This window comes from Miniopterus natalensis, chromosome X, assembly GCF_054644295.1.
Source record: "Miniopterus natalensis isolate mMinNat1 chromosome X, mMinNat1.hap1, whole genome shotgun sequence".
NCBI classification, from domain to species: domain Eukaryota; kingdom Metazoa; phylum Chordata; class Mammalia; order Chiroptera; family Miniopteridae; genus Miniopterus; species Miniopterus natalensis.
Genome location: NC_142103.1, coordinates 100,366,710 through 100,387,132, shown reverse-complemented (window position 1 = coordinate 100,387,132; position 20,423 = coordinate 100,366,710). Strand labels below are relative to the sequence as shown.

Here is a 20,423-nt window from a genome sequence, read left to right as displayed (position 1 = left end):
TGAGAGACGGGCAGCCTCAGCTCACTGCCCTCAGGTGCAATGGCCTTAATATTTTAAATTATGAAAAAGAGGAGAGAACAAACCTGACATGCTGTAGGCAGTGTCTGCCAGCAAACAGCCTGAATCTCAATTAAAATACTTTCTGTGAGACCCACCAAAATAGATGGAGATTCAGAGTAAAGGAGGTAAAAATTGTTCACATTTTAGGGTGATGCCGTATGGGTCAGTCTTATTTGATGCAGTTTCTGCATCTGTACAAAATATTAGGCTCATGTTTCCCAAAAAGCATTTTTAAATAAAAAAAGCTTAAAAAAAAGAAAAGCAGTGCTGGTTACCTTTGAAGGTTCTTGACTAGGAAGAGAGCACCAGCGAATGTTCTGGGAATATCCTAAATCTGGATCTGGGTGCTTGTTAAATGGGTGGATAGAGATATAAAAAGTCATCACAGTACAGCTTAATATGTGTGTAATTTCACTGTGTTTCATAGTAACTTCAATGAAAAAGGGAAAAAATAAGTAAAGGGCAAGCCTGCATTTCAGGCCTGCAGATGTGTAGTAAACTGAATCTCAAAAACTATGTGCTTGGCAGGACTGATTTCCATCTTTACAATTGCTTCCCATTTGCTCAGCTGACGGCCTGATTTAGCAAACCGTGGCGCTGTTAACTTTCTTCCTTGTTACTGGCACCCATTGGGCTCCAATACTAAGCCTACCTAGAAAGGAAATTAGAAAACAAATAAGGAAGGAGGGAAATACCTGCTGAGTTCTCAGCTGAGCCCAAATTCAGAGACAGTTTCATGCTTGTTGGGAATGTCTCTCAGTGGGGTTTTCCATGCTGATAAGAGTTTTGACCCCAAGAATTCTGGACCCCAATAGGATTGTTAGATCTGCCACAAAGGTGGAAATAATTGTGTGTGAGGCTTCTGCTCCCTAAATAAATGTAAAAAGTTCGTCTCACAAAAGAGTCATATTCAGCAAACCTATGATTAAGAATATTAAAATTGGGTTGTTTCCAATAGCCAACAAAATACAGTTGAATTCCATGTTGCACACTTTTTAAACTCTACTTATTTCCACTATTATTATTTTTAAATTTCTCATAAGTAAGAAATTTCTAGATTTCCTGGGTTTGATTCACTTAAATTATGTACATGCCTACTGATTATTTTTGTAGGATGAACATATTTTTATTTGATGAAAGTATTTCCTCTTTAAAAAATAGGAAAGAATAAATAGATTCTCCTTGTGTTAATAACAGTTTTAAACCCAGAGATTCTTTTGAGGTTTTCACTCCTTTATAAAGTGTCAGGTATTTTTTAATTGATTACTAGAGATCTTCATTTTGATCCGTTTACTCTGCTTTTATTTAAAAGAGTCCATGGCATTAATCTCAATAAAACTGTGTTTTCAAAAAAACAAAGTCTTCTATGCTGGGAAAAAATTTTAATGATCTATATCTCTAAATAAATTCCATAATTAACAAAAATTATTTTTCTTGTCTAAAATGTGATTAAGTCAGTTGTTAAGAACTCAAAAATCTAATTTTTTTTCATTTAGAAACATGGTATCTGTGTTCTCAGAATAGCCCACAGAAGCTAGGTAACTTATTTAGCAATGAAGGTAAAATATTGTATGTTTATGGCAAAATTTAAATAGTAATAAAAATATTATAACAATAGCAGATTACTGAATAAAACAGAATTTTATAATTTCCCCTTTCAGTTGTTGTTTGAAGATGTATTTAATTACATGAAAGACATCTTCAAATAACCTACATTTGTCAATACAGATAATGCATAATAAAGAGTAAAAACAAAATATGAATCATCCTACTATCCAAAAATATCTACTCTTGATATACTGTTGTGCTTATCTCCAAGAATGAGAATATATTTTTACAAAACTGAGACGGCACTGCACTGTTTTGTATCTTGCTTTTCCTAATCACTGTTGTATTTTAACTAGTTTGAAGATTGTCAGCATAGATTCTTTGTCTAATCTCACTTCAAATCCTAAAAGTCTTTAGGATTTGAATGTCACTAATTTTTTGTTTCATCTTATATAGAATGTACAAAATGAAGCAGAGAAGAAAAAAAGGGGGGGGGGAAGAGAACCAGTAGGGGAGAGTGAGAATGAGCATGCCAGCAAGGGAGAGTTTCGGTTACAGCGCCACAGTCACAAGGGTCTATGGATATAAAAGGTTTTTCGGAGAAAATAAACAGGATTTGGTGCAGTGAACTTGAGAATCACAGGGATGCTGGTGTTGGAGATAAATGGGAATAAACATCATTTTATCCCATCCCATCGCTTGACAAGGAGATGAGTGTTTACCAAGTTTAAGGTCATGCTTAGGGGACAGAGACAGTCTGACGCATGACTGGGAAGGGCCCCCAGATATGCTGAGTCTCTTCCTTAATTTCCTTCTTGAGCTGGAGCCATAGGTGGCACCATCTCCTTGAGGACTAGAGGAGGAAATGGTGGGACAGATGGCGGCTGACACAATATCCGGATGATATAGGCTTGGTCAGAGCCCACGGGGGCTCAGAAAAGTTAAGGCAAAAGGGAGGGGGAGCAGAGTAGCCCTCTTGGATGCAGAGAGGTGAAGACTACGTACAAGCCACTATCCTGAAATGTTTCTCTTTCAGCTCAAGGATTATGGGCTCCAGATTTGTCAAAATTCTCGAATGAATGCTACAATATAGTGTTAACTCACCCACATAAGTTAGCAAATGGAAAGACACTGGAGTCAACATTTGCTCATCTGATGGAAGGAGAACTTATACTCCATCACAACCAAATATGCTTATCACATCCTTTATTGTCACCGAAGCAAAGTCCACCCGTCCAAAGTATAAATCTAAAACAGTATAAACTTTATGTATTTTGGACAGCATTATGGGTAAGAGCCCATTGTCTTCATTATGTTATTTTTCAATGCTCTTGTTGAATCTAGAATAAGCTTGTGGCCAGTACCACTGGGGAGGTAGGAGTCAGAGTTTGGAAGATGGGAAATAGAAAGTAGGGGGTTACAGTGAAATTTATATTATTTTTAAAATTTACCTATGATGGTAAATTTACCTATGATGGTAAATTTTAAAAATAAAAAGCGTTGCCCTGCGTGACAGCTTTGATTTCATTATTTGAATCAGTGTCACTTTGTTTTAATATCAAATGTATTTTTGGTTTGTTTCTCAAGAATCAGACCTCACAAATTTAAAATGTACTTTTTAAAAATATTGTTTTTGTTTTTGTTTTTGCTAAGGCTCACTTTGACCTTATCCTGTCCCATGGACTTGAAGAATTTTCCAATGGATGTCCAGACTTGTACAATGCAGCTGGAGAGTTGTAAGTCACCGCTGTTGAAATGACTGCCTGCTTGTTTTAATCAATAACCTAGTCTTCTTAGTGTGTCATTAAGGAGAAAACACCCATAAGTCTCATTCTCTACCTACTTACCAACTCCCAAGATCCTAATGAAAGGGCAAGCAGAAGTGTATGTGCATGTCTCATACCTAATAGACAATCTTTCAAAGTAAAATGGCAAATAACTCACCTTCCTCAAAAACATGCCTGATTGAATAAGCTATTCTTTGAAATGATCATGTCTCCTGGGAAAATTAAGATTATTAGTCATTCAAGCTCCATAATGAATTTCTCTCTAATCAGAAAATTGTATTTCTATCTTATGCTCATATAGACCATTACCCTAACGGAATTTTGGCGGGGGGGATAATTGATTTGAGGACAAGATACAGGAGCCTTAGTCAGAGGATGCAAAACTGAGGGGTCTAAGGTGATACAGGATAAGAGGCATCTCCCCTAGGTGGGCGGAGAATACATAAAGGCATGGTGACGAAGGAGAAATGCTATCTACTTTGTCCCCTTTGTGCCCTAGCCGTGATGCACTGAAATCTTTGACACATGCCATAAGCTGCCAAAGCCTCCAAGGTAATGGGATGCTCAGTCAAGAGGCATGAAATTTTTTTCTGGCTTGCTCTGTCAGTGTCTCTGTTTGTAAAATGTCGAGAATAATAAGTCCTACTGACCCATGGGGATGTTAGGAGATTTAATGAGGCAAGAGCAAGGAAGTACTTTTAACTTCTTGGTTTAGAAAAATAATAAAAAATAAAAAAGATATCAACTATTATTAAAAAAAGAGGCAGTGCCAGGGTTTCCTTCTGATCATTTAAAATCACCACAAACTTCCCTTGAAACTTCCTACAGAAATAAACAAAATAATGAAATGTCTTTGTTTTAAGAAGTTGTCAGGGATAAAATGAGAATTTCTGATTGACAATAAAAGTTATGGATTCTTTTTCCCCCCAATAGCCCCTTCTCTCTTTGTTTTTTTAAATATATATATATTTTAAATATATCTTTATTGACTTCAGAGAGAGGAAAGGAGAAGGAGAGAGAGACAGAAACATCAATGATGAGAGCGCCATTGATCGAGCCCGCAACCGGGGCCTGTGCCCTGACCGGGAATCGAACCCCGATCGCCTGGATCCTAGGTCAATGCTCAACCGCTGAGCCACGCCTGGCCGGGCAATAGCCCCTTCTCTTGAGAACAAATTAAGAAAAACTTTTTCTTACACAACGATTCCTTCTTTGTGTCTTCTCTACTGCTCCAAACTCACCCCCGCCTCAGCCCAACACTTACGTTCTCTATAAAACAGCGAACATACGTGTCATCTGAGGCTCCTCCAAGGCTTAAAAAACTCCAATTAGTAAATATGGTTGGTCCTTGCAGGACCTAGAAGCAGTAAAATCAAAGAAGCGGTAATGTGTTTGCCACTAACTTTGAACGTGAAGGGTAGAAACTACCCTTTACTTTTCTACCCTCTCATTACCGCCTCCTTGCCCGCCTCTTTACCTGTTCTGCCTGCTCTGGGCTGGGTCTTCAGGAAAGACCAGAATATTGTGGCGGCCAGCAGGAAGCTCACCAGGCAAGGATGTGGGGGTTTTATGAGCTGCTTCTGTTTGTTGGAAATGCCCAACTTCTCATAGAGCATTGCAATAGGGCTGGCCATTCTCTCTGTAGACCATCAATGCTTGCACAGGGTCCTCTTTGTAATTTCTTGCTTTCCATATTATTTTTTGGCTTTGAATGGAAAAGGTGGTCCAAAGAAAGAGGAAAGGAGATTCCAATGCCAACTGACTTTGCCATTGATTCTGGGTAGCGTTGGTGAGTCACTAAGTTGTAGTAAACAATTATAAGAATCTATAAACTTAATAAACATGCTGAGGTTTTTGGCCAATCAAAACCTCACATAATATTCCTTGTACTCGTCACTCTCATTTTAGAGTTCAGATATCACAAAGGGAGAGGAGAAATGACATCTGAAGGAAGAGTAACCTTTATTTCTGGGGTGCATAAAGATCCAGAAGCACTTTATACTTAATGACCTAGTTAACAGGAGCTTGGAGGCTAAGAGCTAACTTTGGTTTAGTAAATTGATACCAATCTTACTTTGGATGGTTCAAGAGTCATATAACAATATGATCTTACATAGAGAGAATGTTTTACTTCATATTAATCATTGAGATGAGTGGACCCATTTAGTGAGACACAAGCACAAATGAATATGCTTGATTTGCATGTTCTGCAACTTCCTCTTAGGTCACCTGCCTCTAGCCTTCTCCACTTGCTAAAGTAACTAAGGACTGACCGTAAGGACTTTAACCTAAGCTTTCTGAAAACAAAGTTAATACACCTTAGGAGAGGGGCCAAGTTGCAATGGGAATGTTTTAGGCCTGTGGTGAATTCATTCTCACTTAAAAAAAATGTTTTTCATTTGGAATACTAAGGCTAGCACCATGAATTGTGTTGTCTTAATTGGTTTGCCACTGACAGAACTCTTTCAAGTAAAGACAGTCTCCAAATGGTTTTATGTTGGTTTACTTATTTGTTCTTCAGAAAGATTTAGTGAAGAAAGCAGAAGAAAATGGATTTTATAGATTCCATTCTGTCATTAAACAGAAAGAAATCATTCAGAAATAGCTTGCTGTGTTCAATTTCTTTGGCTCCAGTGACATGTAGTTGTCATGATGATTGCAGCTATTTTATTAAAAATGCTCTTCAACTTATTGAGCATGTGTCTGCTTTAGACGAGTTTCTTGTTTGTTTCTTTATATGGCTAGACTTTCAAGGTTTTTTGGAAAGATGCATTCAATTTTTCACTGTGATTTGTTTACTCCAGTTGGATACACAATGAATGACCTGATATTTGAGTGGTTAAGCGATGGTCCAGTTCAAGTTGCTGAAGGATTGACCCTGCCTCAGTTTATTTTAAAAGAAGAGAAGGAACTCGGCTACTGCACAAAGCACTACAACACTGGTAAGTTTTCTTTCAGTTGCTAAACCCAAGTAGGTTCCATCTGCAGCTCGGGTTATATATCCCATCACCTTAATTGCTGCATATTTACCAAGAAAATGGAGCTACAAGGCAAGGACCTGGACTTGGCTCCAAAGCCCCTCAAGATAAGATGCCCATACCCTCTGGAATAGGTCAGTGAGCAAAACAAATAATTTCTCCAAAACAGACAGAGAAGGAAGAGATTTGGGAATCTCCTGCTGTTTTCTTGCTGACCATCTGCTGTCAAATGAGTCTGAGAAGAGGTGTACAAGGCCTTTAAGTGATGCAGGAAACATATAATGTCTGGCCAGTTCCTGGCATCCACTTTTGACATGGGACCTGCAGGTCTGTATTAGTGGAAGTGAAGAACAATAACATAGGTCACTGTAAACCCAGAAACACAGCTGTTGTACTTTCCAGTGCTGGACAATAATAGGAGTTTGGATGAAAATCAGCTGGCGGGAATTCAACTGGCTCTAAAGATATGCATTGTCAGTAGTGCTGACAGACACACGGGGCAGAGGGAGAATCTGAGTTGGTAGTAACAGTAGGCATCTGCTGTTACCTGGAAGATTATGCCTGCCCAGTAAAGTTGATGGCTTTTCATATGAATGTCCCAGTTTTGATATCCCACAAGCTGACTGTAGGCATGCAACTGAGACATGATGGTTTGTTCAGTGACTGCTCCAGGTCCCTTGCTGAGTAGAATGGTCCATAAACACTTGTTTTAGCTGTCAGCGGTGCTTCTATGAAGTAACTAAAACCTGATTCCAAGGCGTTCCTCCTGACCAAGGAGAATTCAACCCTATCTCTTATAATTTGTGTGGACTAAGCCAAATTACATTCTGGGGCTCTAACTTCAAGCCAGTTAAAGACGGGAAAAGTGGCAAGGGGAAGTAACATCTATTTCTTAGTAGTATATAAAAAGGTTTTTTAAAATTTATCTTTACTGTAGGAAGTATTACAGATGTCCCCTTTTTTGCCACCATTGACTCTCTCCACCCCACTTCCACCCCTTCCCCAGGCCTTCACAGCACTACTGTCTGCGTCCATGGGCAATGCATATATGCATATAAGGTCTAAGGTTATGAGCTCTTTTTTATTGGCAGCGTAATGTTGTAAACCAATTCTAGGAATATTGTAAATGTCCTCAAGCAAATACCCAAAAGGCTAAGAAAGTTTTACAATGACTAGAATATATGCATGGCTGATACAAATATATATTTTTCTCTTGCTACTGAGAACCCAAAACTAAATACATGATTATTCAAATACTTTGGGAAGCCGATGTGAACTTTACTACTTTGGAGGGAATGGTTTCAAATATTACATAGTTCATGTGATATATTATATATTTTATGCTGTATACTATACGCTATACATATATGCTATAGGTTATATATTATAAGCCCACACAATATGAATATTTTATTTCCACTGGTCAGTTTATGACAGTCTTGCAAATTCTGAAGTTCTGTCTAAATAATCAAGCTGCAGAAAAGCACAGATTTGAAAATTAAATAGCCCACATGGTTTTGGTCCAGTGACTCTTGAGATCACTCATTCTCATACTGTCATTTCTATTACTAGTTAATTTAGAAAAGAGGTCAATTGCTTATGTAGGGTGAGCATTTTGTGAAATCTTCCAAATCCATCTGTAATACTCTTATTTTTTAAATAAAGTGGGAGTCTGTAATAGGAAAGATAACTTCAAATTGGATTTTAAATCATCATTTCTTGCCTTCCAGGGAAGTTTACCTGCATTGAGGTGAAGTTTCACCTGGAACGCCAGATGGGATATTATTTGATCCAGATGTACATCCCAAGTCTCTTGATAGTCATTTTGTCCTGGGTCTCCTTTTGGATAAACATGGACGCAGCCCCTGCCAGGGTTGCACTGGGCATTACCACGGTTTTGACGATGACTACCCAGAGTTCAGGTTCCAGGGCATCTCTGCCAAAGGTAAGAGATCGCCTCACTTGACAACAAGTGATCCTGAGAAGTTTGTCAAAGGTTTCATAGGCTGGAGGATTAGGGGAAAACAGAAATGTTTGCCATCCTGTGACACTGTTGGAGATGCAAATGCAATAAGAGAATGAAGGAATGAGTTTGAGATTATTAGAGCTCTGAGGACATGGGGCAACTTCATAATCAGATCAGTTGGGGGAAAGGAGAATGAGCGATGAGAGAGAGGAGGAATGAGTGGAGGCAGAAACACTGCTCAGGAATTCTGTCTAAGAGGCCTTGAGTGCTTTTGGCGTCATGTTGTTTATGAGCCATGAAGCTTGCAGGAATTGAAGTAAGATTGATGCAACTTATGCTGTATCGTCAACTATTTATTGGTGACGTTATTATGATTCGTATGCTCAGTAAAGTCACTTACAGTAATAAAAGTATGAATTAAGCTCCTTGAAGTTTACACAGAAAAGTCTTCTCAATGAGTATATGTGTGTGTGTGTGTGTATGTGTGTATATATATATAAATAAAAGTATATATATTTATATGAAAATATATTATGGTGCAACAAATCAGATACATGAATCTCTGTTATGCCTTAATTTACCATAATGACTGATATACTACCGTTTTCAAGTGACATAGTTGCCTAGAGAAGGATCAGTGGAATCCTCTAAGGTGGTGGAAATTCTGGCAACAGTAGGAGACTGACAGAGAAGTGTGGGGTGGATATTAGGGACACATAGACATTTTGTGGTAAGTCAAGTAATAATCCATAATGGCTGCATAATCTATTTTTATGTAAGGCAGCCCCTCTGCATTTGTAAGTACTGCTTAAGTAATGATATATACCCAGCTTGTGAAATGCCCCAGTCCTCTAGGAGTGTGCCTCTGTGTTTCCCCTTCATTGAGTACATGGAGGCACTGACTTCAATTTGGCAGGAGTGTGGGTTCAATTTAGTATTCAGTGTATAGTGCCTCATACTGGTTGAGCAGTCTCTCCAAAATGAAGTTCCAAAAAAGAACTGAGATGTAATCCCATATCTTTGCTGACTTGAGCTTACATTTAGTTGTGCTGCATTTCACATGATGAGAAATATTACATCGTGTTCCACATTATCGCCTAAGTTGGAAGATACAGTGACATATGAAGGAGGTTTGTGGCTATAATGGAGATGGACTGGATACTGGGAAAATAGTTATATGAACTTTTCAAGTGCCATGCCTCCAAAGATAAATATTAGATTTTGTATGCTAAAAGAGAAAGAAATAGATCTGTCTCTGAAAGTTTTATTTTCTAGAAAAGTACAAAGTACCTGTGCCGTATTTCTATTGGACTATAGATGTCAAAAATACTAACTCTTTTTTCAGCTACATAAGCACAAATCAATTTTTCCTAATAGAAATTCTAATCCACACTGTGCCCCCTCCCAAACTGGTTCATTTGCTTATTTCTCTTTAGTTATTAGTTACTGCCATCACTTCATGCCATGCCATTAAAACCCAGGATGCACAACCATTTATCTTACAATTTAATAGACAGCTAAAGTATTGGTGACAAATTGTAAGCAGATAATGTAAAAAAAAAAGACATTTCGCTTCCAACCACTTATTGCTATGAAAACAGTAGCCATTTATTTTCAAAATGGGAGCTTGAGTCTTTATAAATGTGTTATTCATTCTTAAAAGCTATTATGATTCTACATCAATGGTCAAAACTATTGCTAAATAAATGGTCACTGATCAGTGATCTTCATATATAGAGACAATCAGGAACCAAAAGAGGGTATAATCGAAAATCATTTTATACTGGGCTCTGAACTCATAGTGGTTATCTTTTTGCCATCAGCAGGTTTATCTTCCTACGTGTATTTTTCTTAGGCTATTATTAAACATGGTTGGCTCTCAGCTGACTGTGGAGAGATGTGACTCATATGGATGACAGTGAGAAAGGAAATGGGATCAAAAGTGAGTCATGGAAAATAAAAAACTGACCATACACTTACACACACACACACACACACACACACACACACTCATTTTAATTTATAAATACTGCAGTCCCTGAGTAGATGCTCCACTATGCTGATTATAAAGATGCTCCTGGGCCTGTGGCAACACCCTTTACAGAGTAGGCATGCATACTGCACTTTAAAAGTAAGAATACTTGTTACAGAAAAAAATAGAAAAGAGAAAATATCATTAGTGTTAACCATTCAGTAAATACCTATTGTTAAGATTCTGGTGTATTTCCTTCCAGCCTTTTTTTTTTTTTTCTTTCTATTAAAACTTGTAGGCAAACCCACACAAGGGCACACACAGGAAATTGAGATCAAACTTTTGCACAGTTCTATACTATTTCCCATAGCATTAAAAATCTATCATGAACATAATTTGTGATTACTTAATAATCTATCTGATATATTAATCATCATTTATTTTACCATCTTGGATATTTAGGATTTTCTTTTTTGTTTTTGTAATTATGATCATTATAACATATATGTATATATGAGTATTTGTATCTTACTGTGTTCTAGAAGACATACGTAAATATTTTTAAAATCATATTTAGCAGTGTAAAAAAGAAGGAACTAAGGATGATTAGAGTGACTGAGGGATGATCTGTGGTAAGACGTCCAATGAGATGTATGTTCCATTCAGACAAAAACTGTCTAGTTCATCATGTTAACTTCAGTACCTAAAACAGTGTGTTACTTAGACTAGCTAATGAAACATCCTCACTGAACAGATAAATAAATTAATGAATAGCCATGATCTCCCATGTGAGACCATGTAGAAGATAAAATAGAGTTCAAGCAGACTCTACGGGGAAAATTTTTACAGAAAAATATTAGAGTTTTAATATATGGAAGAATCTCATAATAATATAACATATACTATAGAGGAATGGAATTTCTCTAAGGAAGTATGTCTCTCTCTCCAGAAGTTCTGAAGTTCACTTTGAGAAGTTAAGAATATAGCCACAAAATATATTTTCAAACACAAAATATATGAACCTTCACTTCACTCACCTTCTGTAAGCCTATTTACTCATTTCTAAAATGAGAATAATATTATCTACCACTTTCAAAAATTAAATGAGGATGCGATGAGGCATTGCTAATATAAAGTGTTCAGCCCACTCAATTCATTCAGGTTATTTTTGCTGTTATTGTTCCCTGTCCGTAATGTGATAGCAAACCCTGCTCCATGTGCTGGGAGGTTATATTAGAAGACTCCTGAAGGGCCTTCTGAATGAAGACACCATGTTCTTCGGATGGCCCATTTGGGTGTCGCCATTCTGCCAATGAGAGGAGCCGATGTTTATCACATGCACGTGTGCACACGCACGTGAGTGTTTTTCACAGGTAGGCAGTTTATTGAATGAGTTAACCTCCAGAGGGGCTGAATAAGCAATGGCTTTGCTTTTCCCCCCAACTACTGCCATTAAACATCCTCAGTTGGTTCTGTTTTCTCTGCCCCTGGAGGACACTTCAGGAAGATTCTATAGATCCTCATTTACTACATGGCAGGCCATTAGACGCAGAATGAACAACCGCGTATTTTACAATTTAATAGTCAGCTAAAGTATTGGTGATATTTTAGGACAGTCCGTATCAGATTTTTTTAAAAATCATTTATCCTGAAACAAAACTTCAGACTCACACCCAACTCAATGGTCTTCCCCTCCCTTGCCGCAGCTCAGGCCTGACCTTTGGCTTGAAAATGTGCAGGGAGGTGTACACATTGTCTGTTCCTTCACAGTTCCTCCCCTTGCTTTACCAATTCTCTTCCCAACCCTGTTACTGACTCCAATACTGTTGAGGGCTGAGGGTAAAAGAGTGGGTGGAAAAAGGTTGTATGTGACTGACACTGTTGTATTCTAAGTCTTGCTTTCTCTTAATGGCAGGCCTCCAAATTCTAACCTTCCTGTGAGTTGAACCTGTGTTCTTTAAAGATTCCTGGGGTCCCACACACCATACCATTCCTAGATGAATAATGTACTCTCTGGCTGATGTCTTACAATCCCTTCTAAGCTATTGCCTCCTAGCATCATATCCCATGTAACTCCTTACTCCCAGGGTCTCCTTACCCAAGTAGGCAGCCCTCCTGGTTGATATGTTTTAAAGATGATTTCTATCTGGCTATCTTCCACACAATTTAGCTTGCCCACCAAGAACATGCATTCTTGCCTTATTGGACTACTACTCAGCTGTGAAAAAGGAGGACATTTTACCCTTTGTAACAATATGGGTGAACCTGGAGAGCATTATGCTAAGTGAAATAAGCCAGTCAGAGAAAGAAAGTACCATATGATTTCACTTATATGTGGAATATAATGAATAAAATAAACTAACAAACAAAACAGAAACAGACTCATAGATAGAGAACTGAGTTACAGCTGTCAGAGGGGAGGAGGTTTGGGGGCTCGGTTAAACAGGTGAAGGGATGAAGGGAAAAAAACCTCTTAGATACAGATAACAGTACGGTGATTACCAGAGGGAAAGGGGGGTGTGGGTAAGTAGAAGAGGTAAAGGGGGGATAAATGGTGACTTGACTTTGGGTGTAAAATACATAATACAATATACAAACAATGTATTATAGAATTGTACACCTAAAACCTATATAATTTTATTAACCAATGTCACCCCAATAAATTCAATTAAAACAAAAAAAGAAATAGTGGAAATGCATCTTAAATAACTGTTAACCCTTCTACCTTCACCTCACCATCTTGGATCTTCAGCTAGCCTACTTCCTTCAGGATTTATCCAGGCAAGAAAAAGATATTGGTGCTCACGTTTTCATACAAAACTCAAACTACTGAGGACACATGACAGGTTGTCCCAAGAACTCTTTTACTCTCTGATCTAGAGGAACTTGTTGGAATTTCAGCAGCTCAGCAAATATATGACATGTGGAAGACATGCCAATTTCTTCTCTTACAGGGGTGGATGTAAACAAGTCACCTTCTCCCCAACTTTAGGAGAGTAGGGAAAATGCCACAGCACTGTCAACATGCACACATTCCAGTACTTCACTTAATTCTTTTCAAATGTCTAGTCTTTTCTAATAACACAGGGTTTGGGGGTATAATGGTCTCTAAATAGCTTTTTCTTTCTTCTAGAAAGTCCTGCATACTGCATGCAAATATGTAGAGTCACCCTTAAGAGTGAGGCTTTAGACAAAATCATGAGACAACAAGAATATCCCATTTCCATAATGTTAAAATTATAAACAAACATACTTAATTTTAGAGTTTTATCCCTATGATGGAAAGGACCCCATTGATTTTGTCCATGTTTACATACCCTCCACTGGCAGAACACCTGGCTCATAGTAGGTGCTCAGTAAAGAGTTGATTCATTGATTGAATAAACGATGGTGAATAGACTTGTAGTCAAATGGTATTCCACATGTAATTTAATTGGCAATTCATTCATCCATCCATTTATTCAACTAACATTTATTAAATATCTTCTCTGTGCCATACATTATGCTAGGGGCTGGGGAAATCAACTATAAATAAAACATAATCCTTGCCCTCGGGGGCTTGTAATCTTGAAGGCCAAAGACAAATACTTGGAATGGTGATTATTAAACAATATGGAACACAGTCACGCACCACATAACGGTTCACTATGTGATGGACCGCATCTATGACGGTGCTCCCATAAGATTATGAGACAGCTCAATTTCCTGTAAAAAATGGAAGGATATGTGGTTCAGGAGAAACTTTTTTTCTTTAATGGGAGCAATACCTGTGGGGCTTGGCAATGTATTCTTACAGCACCTCAATTTTGAATCCATAGATTACATCCAAATCAATCAACCAATGACCTGTTTCAATCACAGAGGAGCCTGTCTGCCCAGATCTACATATTCAGAAGGCTCTACAGCCCTCCCGTATCTAGTTTGATGGTGTTTAGAGTGCATGGCTGTAAATTCTTTGTTGAGGACCTAAGATCCTGTACAAGGACACAGGCCCACAGGAGCTACCCAAACACGTATTAAGTGCCATTGTCACTTCAGTAAAAGCTACTGTGGTAATGTGGAACCAGCCTGTCCCTGTGCTTTGGAAATACTTTTAGGCTGTAATGATGTAAAGCATAGATAATTTTAATTTCTTCCATCAATTCAATGCCAGAGAGAGCCCTCTGTGCCAGATGGGGTCAATGGAACCGAAAACAAATTTCCAAAGTCCAAATATAGGGTCCTCAGTTCTACACTCTCTCCATGTTAAACACCCTCCCTTTTTTTAAGTTAATACCACAAAGTTCCTTAATCTGATCACTGTTCCAACATGCAATAGCCAAAACCACATGACCATGACTGTCCTGTGTTCCTTTAATTTCTCCATTTTGATTTTCTTATTCCTATTGACCCTCGGGCCACCTTTCACTCCCTCCTGACAGTCACTGTTATGGTGATCTATGCCTTATTGATAACTTAAGATATGGAGAGGACGCCATCTTACTGGCAGAAAGTAGCAATGATTTGGAATGATTTCCAATGAAAGTGAAAAAAGAAAGTGCCAAAGCAGGACTGCATTTGAACATCAAGGAGACATGCATTACGACTACAAAAGAAATACACAACTTTAACATAGACCATGGAGACCTCTAAATTGTTAATTTTGTTTACCTTGGTTCAGTCATCAATTCAAATGGAGACTGCAACCCAGAAATAAGAAAGTTGAGACTTGGAAGGGCTGCAAAGGAAGAATTTGGAAAGATCACCAAGAGTAAAGAAGTGTCATTAGAGACCAAGACAGATCTTCCACACGCTCATATCCCCAATTACTATGTACGGATGTGAAAGCTGGACAGTGAAGAAGGCTGATAGGAAAAAACTTGATTCATTTGAAATACGGTGTTGGAGGAGAGCTCTAGAGATGCCCTGGACTGTCAGAAAGATGAAAAAGTGGGTCCTAGAGCAAATTAAACCTGAAACATCCCTGGAGGCAAAAATCACAAACCTAAAGCTGTCCTACTTTGGGCACATCATGAGAAGGCAGGATTCTTTGCAAAAGACAATAATGCTTGGAAAATGGAAGGCAGCAGGAAAAGAGGAAGACCAAATATGAGACGGATTGACTCCATAGAAGCAGACATAGGCAGGAGTCTGTAAGAGCTGGGCAGGGCTGGTGAGGACAGGACATTGTGGACATCACTCATTCCTACGCTCACCAGGAGTCGGACCCAACTCAATGGCACATAAAAGCAATACGCCTTACCCAGCTAGTTTCTCCTCAGTATTTCTAACCCATCCAGCCTACATCCCTGTTCATGGAGTAGCAGCGACAGCTTCAATATTCTATTAGCAACCCTGTCGGAAGGAAGCAGGCAGAAGGCTTGTGGGCCAGTGTTTATAAAGTCTATAGTAGTGCACAGTTATGTCCTACGCCGTCACATTCATTCACCACTCACTCACTGACTCACCCAGGGCAACTTTCCACCCTGCAAGCTCCATTTATGGTAAGTGCTCTCCATAGGCATACCATTTTTAAAAATCTCATATGCCATATTTTTACTGTACCTTTTCTATGTTTAGATACATAAATACTTACCATTGTTACACTTGCCTATAACATTCAATATACTAACATTTGTAGCCTAGGAGCAACAGACTATAGCACATAGCCCAGGTGTGTAGGAGGCTGTGTGAGTACACTCTGTGGTGTTCACATGACAAAATAGCCTAACATACATATCAGAATCTATCCCCGTCATTAAGCACACAGGACTGTATAAGTACATCAAGAAAGATGCCTAACCTATTAAATGGAGGGGAAGGGAGAGAGGAGGAGGGAGCAAGAGAGGGAGGGAGAGAAGGAGCAGTGTTAGGAAATAGGCCTGAAGGAGGTAGCCTGAGCTGGATCTGTAAAGCAGATTAAATAGTTGAAGTAGGAGGAGGTAAAGGTCATTCCAGGCAATGGGGACTTCTTACTCATATTTGGGCTACACTCATAAAATAAGCTTTCCTAGAAGACTACCTGGGCAGGTTTCCAACATGCTTCACAAATTTTAAACACATTTCAAGTAAGAAACCTGTGTTTATTGATTCCAAGTTAATATCCTGCCTTCCTGCCAACCAAAGGTTTTTGTGGATTTTGCTTTGTTTGGTTTGGTTTTGTTTGGCTTGGTTTTCAGAAGTTCAATCTCTTCCCTAAATACAGGAAAATGAAATACCAGCATGTCTGTTCCATAGATACCACCCCATTTGAAACTATAAAACTAGTTTTTAAAATATACATCTCTACCGCCCTGGCCAGTGTGGCTCAGCTGGTTGAGCACTGCGCCGTGCACGAAAAGGTTGCTGGTTTGAGTCCGTCAGGGCACGTGCCCGGGTTGTGGGCTTGATCCCCAGGGACAGGGTGCGTGCAGAAGGCAGCTCATCTATGTTCCTCTCTCATCAATGTTTCTCTCTCCCTCTCCATTCCTTTCTCTCTAAAGAACAATAAAAACATCCTATGTATATATATATACACACACACACACACACACACACACACACACACACACACATCTGCCAACCTCCAAGAAACTGTTCAGCTGACAATGTTCTAACCATGTGGAGCATAAAGCCCCTAGTGGCCGACTAAAGGCTGGGTGTACCGTTGTCTTCCTGCCACACAGGACTGCATACCAGGATGAATGGAATAGAAGGCTGTGAGATACCAGGCAGGCTTTGAATGTGGCCAAACAGGGTTAAAGAATTATTTTCCTTTACTCTGTTTGTTCTTATGGCTGAATGGGCCGTGGGCACTCCTAAGTGTGTCTTGAGTCCTCATTTGTGGCTGCAGCCCAGATACTGTGAAAGTGAGAGTGAGCATCGGTAGGAGACAGCTGGGATGACACAGTGCACAGGTGACTCTGACAGGTCCATAATCGTGTCACGGAGCAAGGATCCAGAGGCATCTTTAGCCATTATTAACTGAGATGCCCTATTTCCTATAGAAGAAAATGTCCCCTCACATCTCAGCCATCTGGTCAACTAAGACCAGCTGGACCACTTCAAGCAGCCACGAGACCCAGGACAGCGTGGAATTTAAAGCCGAAGAGGACACAGTTCTGCCGCATCTGATCTTCATTCCCCGTGAGAATGTTTCGATCTAGAGTCTGCAGCAGGAGAAACTATGAGAGCAGGAAGACTGAAAGCCATGGAAGTTCTGCAGTAAGGATCTGATGTCTGTTTTAACTCTAAAAAAGAGAGATAATTGCTCCTTGAATCAGCTACATCCCAGCTAATTAGAATGAATTTCCTAGGTCAGATTGGTGCTTCTGAAAGGGGTTGGCAAACTTTTTTGTACTGTAAAATCAGAATGCCACTAAGCTCTTGGATCAAAGATTAGAAAGTCAGAAAGCCCAAGCTTTGGCAAACTGATCTGCAGGCCAGCTTGCTTTATAGCCAGATGTCTGCATATGTGGGAGACTTCACAAACTTCCCTCTGACATTTCCCAAGCCACAGCAAATTGAAGAGTCATTGATGTAGTGAGTGTGTGAGAAAAATATGCAAAGAGATGACGTGGGTGAATTCTCTCGGGACAGAGCTGCAGCACTAGTGGCACTTTAGTTCAAGGATGTTGCTGACAGCCTTTACAGGGTAGCTGACAGTCACAGAAGCTACCGAGGCTGTGCTTCTGCTCAAGTCCTGGTAAGGCTCATAAATTTGGGGGGGATAGCATTTGGAGGCTCAGGGTAATTTCAAACTCTCTTTCCATTTCATTACAGCCTAAGTGGCTTCAGTTCCTATAACTGCCACATGGTGAGAAAAAAATGAACTATTATGCGGCATGTATTACATACTCACAATATAGACACAAAGAAGCAAAACTTCTGTCCTTAAGAAGACTGATGCATAGATAAAAATAGAACATTTTAATTCAGTAAACTAAGGGCAATACAGTAGTTTGTGTGTGTGTGTGTGTGTTTACAAAAATGACTGTAAAGTTCTCTCTATATCCATACCCTTTGGGTAATAGCCCTCTCCCACGTTGACTGTCAACTTGGCCGTATGATTTGCCTTGGCCAATGGGACAATGACAAATATGACATAAACAGAGACTTGAAAAAAGCTTGTATATTGTAGTTAGCTTTCTACTGTTGCTTTTGGGCTCCCAGGAACACAACCAAGTGAATACCGCCAGGCTAGCCTGTTAAACGATGAGAGACACATAGCCCAGTTATTTCAGTTTCCAAGATGACAGCCAGTTAACCACACTTCCTTACTCACTGCTCCACGTACTGGTCTCCTCGCTGCTTCCTGAGTATGCCAGGCACATGCTGTCATTCCTGGGCCTTTGCAATGACTGCTCTCTGTCCCTGGAAAGCTCTGCCCCAGATATTCACATGACCAACTTCTTCTCCTTTTCCAAGTCTTTATTGAAATCTTACCTTCTCAATAAAGCCTGCTCTGGCCATTATTACTTCACCATGACTCAGTAACACCTGGGCCCGAATCAACTTTTCAATGTTTTGTTTGTTTCACCACTGTACTTCATCACCTTATAGCAACACCATGATTTATATCAAACTCTACTATGGATTATGTTTATTGTACATTGTCTATTTACCTTAGCTTGACTTTGAGCTCCATGAAGGCAAACATCTTTACCTGGGTTGCTTCCTATAACAGCATCTAGCCTATAGTATATGCTCAATAAATGTTTGTTGAATGAATGAATGAATGAATGAATGAATGAATATATATATCTCTAAAGTCTAGTCACTGAGAAAAATCCATCTAAGCTTTCTCTAGAATACCTTAACTAGCTGTTCTTTACCACAGAGAATCCTGGCTGCCTACATTACGTTACTCTAACATAATAACACTTTTATGAAGTTACACTTCTCTGACTGCATCAGGTAGTGTATTCATTTTTCTTTGATAGCTATCTTTATAGGCAATCTAACCAAAGAAATAAGAATAATAAGACAGCAATGGTTTAGATGAGAGGGTATCCAGACAGGCTATTTTATCTCCTTTCAGCTTCCTCAGCACTGTCACAACTCTTTTGGAGGTTTCTCAGTGTGCCAATGCAAGTGGCCATTTCCCCTTACTGCTCCTCCAGTTTGTTTGGATCCAGTCATACTTTTAAATTCTGATAAACGCATCCAGAGGTTTCCTCATCTGAGCTCTCTACAGTCACTCCAGGCCAGAGGTGTAGCCTCACACTCTTCCATGGGAGCCCAAGCATCAGAAAATGCCCCCTTTTCTTTACCTAACAAAAACCAAGTGCTTTTTCATTTTTCTCTGATTTTAATGTGTTATCAAAGACTATCTGGGCATTTGAAGCTTAGAATCTCTTTGGACTTGAGAAGCCATGAGCTTCAATCTGAAGCAAATCATTTTCCATCCCTCATAGAAAAGGAGGGAGACCCCAGTTTGCTTTCCAACAAAACCAGAATGTCAAAATATTTTCCAAATTACACATGAACTGATCTTATAAAATCTAAAATTTTTGTGTTGTTAGCAGAAGAGGGGGCCTCAGCAATCCTGTTAGGGATGGAAAAACTGATGACTATGAAGGTTCATTTACTTCTCATTTTTGAAGATCTGCTTGAAGTAGACGCCACTTCTTACAGGAAGCCCTCATGAATCTCCATCAAATGTAAATGGCCCCTCTTCCTTCCTGGCATCCATGGCATTTTTTGGTCTTATATCGATCACTGTATTCCAATATGTGGCTTAATGATCAGGTCCCACGTGTACTTGCCCTAATATATTATAAACTCCTTGCAGAGAGGACCAAGTATTGCTCAATTCTGCATGACCCATGTCACTTACATAGAAGATACTGTTGAAGTACTATAAGGGGACCACATTCAATGGTTCCTGATGTTCTGTGATCAGCACAAGAATTACTGCTGGAGCTTACTTAGCCTCATAAGGAAATGTTACTAAAGCTGGGGAGAGGGGGGGTGTCTCAACCTTTGCTGCACATTATAATCACGTGAGAAGATTTTAAAGTTTTTCTAGACCACAAATTAAATTGACTATCTGGCAGTAGGGTCCAGACACTGGAAGTTTTTAAAGTAGCCCGGGTGATTTAATGTGTAGCCATGGCAGAAAACTGTGGCTCTAAATTTTGTTGTTGCCTGGA

The 20,423-nt window shown here is 39.2% G+C and overlaps 1 protein-coding gene across 2 annotated transcripts in view; it reads left to right on the top strand.

The window, feature by feature from the left end:
* The window catches only part of GLRA2 (glycine receptor alpha 2), a 156,172-nt gene that overhangs the window by 61,482 nt on the left and 74,267 nt on the right, over positions 1-20,423 (top strand). For both annotated transcript variants that reach the window (XM_016202955.2, XM_016202956.2), the window contains exons 5-7: positions 3,262-3,344; positions 6,200-6,337; positions 8,104-8,318. In XM_016202955.2, the coding sequence (XP_016058441.1) occupies positions 3,262-3,344; positions 6,200-6,337; positions 8,104-8,318 (436 nt within the window). The remainder of the gene's footprint in view (positions 1-3,261; positions 3,345-6,199; positions 6,338-8,103; positions 8,319-20,423) is intronic.